Source organism: Helianthus annuus, chromosome 16, assembly GCF_002127325.2.
Source record: "Helianthus annuus cultivar XRQ/B chromosome 16, HanXRQr2.0-SUNRISE, whole genome shotgun sequence".
NCBI classification, from domain to species: Eukaryota; Viridiplantae; Streptophyta; class Magnoliopsida; order Asterales; family Asteraceae; genus Helianthus; species Helianthus annuus.
Genome location: NC_035448.2, coordinates 166,812,574 through 166,815,875, shown reverse-complemented (window position 1 = coordinate 166,815,875; position 3,302 = coordinate 166,812,574). Strand labels below are relative to the sequence as shown.

The 3,302-nt window shown below is 39.5% G+C and overlaps 2 protein-coding genes across 2 annotated transcripts; both read left to right on the top strand.

The window, feature by feature from the left end:
* Positions 1-6: 6 nt before the first annotated feature.
* LOC110889681 lies at positions 7-744 on the top strand. Its single transcript, XM_022137244.2, has 3 exons — positions 7-208; positions 288-360; positions 453-744. Exons 1-3 carry the CDS (start codon positions 58-60, stop codon positions 595-597), a joined length of 369 nt encoding a protein of 122 aa, XP_021992936.1. The 5' UTR covers positions 7-57; the 3' UTR covers positions 598-744.
* Positions 745-1,879: 1,135 nt separating this feature from the next.
* LOC110889680 (nuclear transcription factor Y subunit B-3) lies at positions 1,880-3,294 on the top strand. The gene has a single exon (XM_035984848.1). The coding sequence runs from the start codon at positions 2,572-2,574 to the stop codon at positions 3,145-3,147; it is 576 nt and encodes a 191-aa protein (XP_035840741.1). The 5' UTR covers positions 1,880-2,571; the 3' UTR covers positions 3,148-3,294.
* The last annotated feature ends 8 nt before the right edge of the window (positions 3,295-3,302 follow it).

Here is a 3,302-nt window from a genome sequence, read left to right as displayed (position 1 = left end):
TAGATTAGATATCCAAGATCAACCAACTTCCCCCTTTCACAAACCCACCAAAAAAAAATGGCTACAATTTCCATCACCACTTCTTCTTCTTCTTCTGCAACTTCACTAGCTTCAAACCTTCACATCCCACCAAAAACCCCTTCACATCGACCCATCTACCCTTCAAGAACAACCCCAAATCACCGCTTCAAAATCCAAGCAAAACTAGGTCAACAATTTCCGACAAATTACCATCAAATCAATCTTGTTTTTGTCGTTTTAGAAATGGGTTTTTGGTTATTTTGCAGGTGGGGAAGATGCTGAAGTGGGTAAAGATGGGAAGAAGAAGAAGTTCATTACTAAAGAACAAGAACCAGAACAGTACGGAAGCAAATGATTTGATTATTGAGTTTTAGCGACGGATGATGTTATTGTTATTATTGTTTTTTTTAGTGACAGTTGATAATGTGCAGGTACTGGCAATCTGCGGGTGAAAAGGAAGGGGAGAATCCGATGAAGACGCCCCTACCGTACATTATCATATTCGGCATGTCTACACCGTTTATCATCTTGGCTATTGCTTTTCTCAACGGTTGGATCAAGGCGCCCATTAGATGATTATTTGAGCTAGCATTTGAGCTCATACGATACCTTTTTCGATCTTTTGGTTGTATATGTTTGTATTGCCTATTATATACATATTTTGTATGAGAAAGAAATGAGTAAGGCTTAAACGATTGATTGAGTTTGTTGATTGTGATTGAATTTTGCCTTTGGTACGATTATAATTTATAAAAGCCGATTTGAAATGACTAATCTCCGAAAGAAATTAGACGAGAAAGACATCAACTTGGAACATTTTTGCTTTGCTTATATAAGGCTAAGGCTAGCAAGTAGCAAACATGTACCGTGGTTTCTATGTTTTTGGAGACCCTAAGGAAAATAAGAAGTGGAAGCGTTTTGCAAAAATTTCTTTTTGAACGTATTCACTAACAAAACCCCCTCCTTTACCCGGGCTTGCTACTGGTAAATATAAACTAAAAAGTTTCTAGTCGGTGAAGTTAATTTTATGAGTTAAATGTCATTTTAGTCCCTGTGGTTTTGGCCATTTTGCCAGTTTAGTCCAAATGTTTCATTTTTCACCTGTGGGTACAAAAAGGTTTCACCGTTGTCATTTTAGTCCACTAGGTTAACTTCATCCATTATTTCTGTTAACAAGAAGGGCAATTCTATCATTTATATGTGAGGTATAGTTATGGTGGTTGGAGGGGTTTAAGAGATGGAGATGAGGATGTTGACTTTGATTGATATTATTATTTAACAGTAGGGGTATTCTGGTCATTTCACATCCACTTAACACCAAAACTAACCCCTATCCGTGCCAGGGACTATCCGAGAACGAAATTACAAAAATTAGGAACCATAGTTGTAATTTTTGAAAGTTAGAGGTTAAAGGTAAAAAACAAACAACTATCCAAGCATTTTTTTTTTTCTTTCTAATAATATACCTTGTTTCAACTTCAACCCTTCTCCTATGTTATATTATATTTTAAACTAAAGTATTTATTTACTCACTAAACTCATTAAATATATAAATATACACTTTAACCACATATAAATTAGTCAAAATTGATGGTTGTGTGTGGGGGACTATTTGACTCCAACAATAAAGAGGTGGCTGTGTTTGTTGTTGTGTTAGTATTGTTTTAGCAGTGCATTTATTCACAAATGATTTTATTCATCTATTATACATTCTGTTAATATTGTTTTAATGGCGCATCAAATACACAAATTATCTTATTCAACTATTTATAATAACATTAATACTACCTATACTTCAACATAAAAAGGTCAGAACCCTTATAATAAACACATTAATAAACGGGATCATCGTCATAAACCCATTAAAGCATAGGGCCCTAATGATAAAACCAAATAACTACGCTACAACATAACAAGGCATCCAAGAAAGCTTGGATGACCTAGAACACAACATCATGTCGATCCTATGTGATATAGATAATAGATGCATACAACCTTGTTTCGAGCTAATCCAGTTACCCGACACTGAGAAAATCATCCCCGTGTGATATAGATGCATACAACCTCGTTTCGACCTAAATGTTTGAACTTATTATCTTATTATCTATCATAGTTATTATTATTTACATTTTCATTGCATTTAACACCTATAAATACCATATAACTTTCCAAAGGGACAAATTCCAAAAGTTGGGGGTTAACTCAAGATTCTCGTGCGACTTCAAAGACCAAAAAGCCACATCACCATCCAACCGTCCATACCCCTTCCAATCCAACGGCTCACACACCCCCCACATCATCTCCCCTTTATCATCAAACAAACAGCTCTCATTCCGCCACGTGTCACTCTCGATGCATTATTATCCCCAATCCAACGATCACCAATTCACCACACACCTTTCTCCCAATCCAAAACCTTCTCCAACACTACATCCTCCAACCGCTCCGGCAACCCTAATCTCCGCCGTTGATCCACCGATTCGCGCCAATTTTTCAAAATCCTTCGGTCACCGATCGTAACTGTTCAGTAGTTCAAATCCTCCGGAAGCTATGGCGGATTCCGACAACGAATCCGGCGGTCAGAACGCTGGCAGTGGCGAGTTATCGGCGAGAGAACAGGACCGGTTCCTGCCGATTGCTAACGTGAGCCGGATCATGAAAAAGGCGTTACCGGCGAACGCGAAGATCTCGAAGGACGCAAAAGAGACGGTGCAGGAGTGTGTGTCGGAGTTTATTAGTTTTATCACCGGAGAAGCGTCGGATAAGTGTCAGAGAGAGAAGCGGAAGACGATCAACGGTGACGATTTGCTATGGGCGATGACGACGTTAGGGTTTGAAGAGTATGTTGAGCCGTTGAAGGTGTATTTAGCCAAGTATAGAGAGATGGAAGGGGAGAAGACGACGGTTGGGAGGCACGGTGAGAAGGATGGATCGTCTGGTGGCGGTGGTGGCGCCGCCGCGGGCGGCGGAGGGAGTGGCGGCGGTGTGAATTCGAGCGGTTATAGTGACGTCAGCGGTGGTGGAATGTACGGAGGGTTGCAGAGTAACATGATGATGCCACGTCATCACCAGATGTATAATTCCGGTCCGTATATGGGCAGATCGGGCAGTATCGGCGGTTGCTAATATATAATGGGCAGATCGGGCAGCATCGGCAGTTGCTAATATATTTTTATATAATATTTTTAATCAGGCATTGACATGTGGAAAGTTTAAGTGCATTTTTAATCATTGTATTTTATTATAAGAGTAAACTGCTAAAATCGTCCCTGAGGTTTGAC

Excerpts from the sequence above, each read along its gene's own strand:
- LOC110889681 (XM_022137244.2), top strand. The coding sequence starts at position 58 with ATGGCTACAATTTCCATCACCACTTCTTCTTCTTCTTCTGCAACTTCA. Across the intron at positions 209-287 it reads CAAAATCCAAGCAAAACTAG|GTGGGGAAGATGCTGAAGTG; the intron begins GTCAACAATTTC and ends GTTATTTTGCAG. Across the intron at positions 361-452 it reads AAAGAACAAGAACCAGAACA|GTACTGGCAATCTGCGGGTG; the intron begins GTACGGAAGCAA and ends GATAATGTGCAG.
- LOC110889680 (XM_035984848.1), top strand. The coding sequence starts at position 2,572 with ATGGCGGATTCCGACAACGAATCCGGCGGTCAGAACGCTGGCAGTGGC.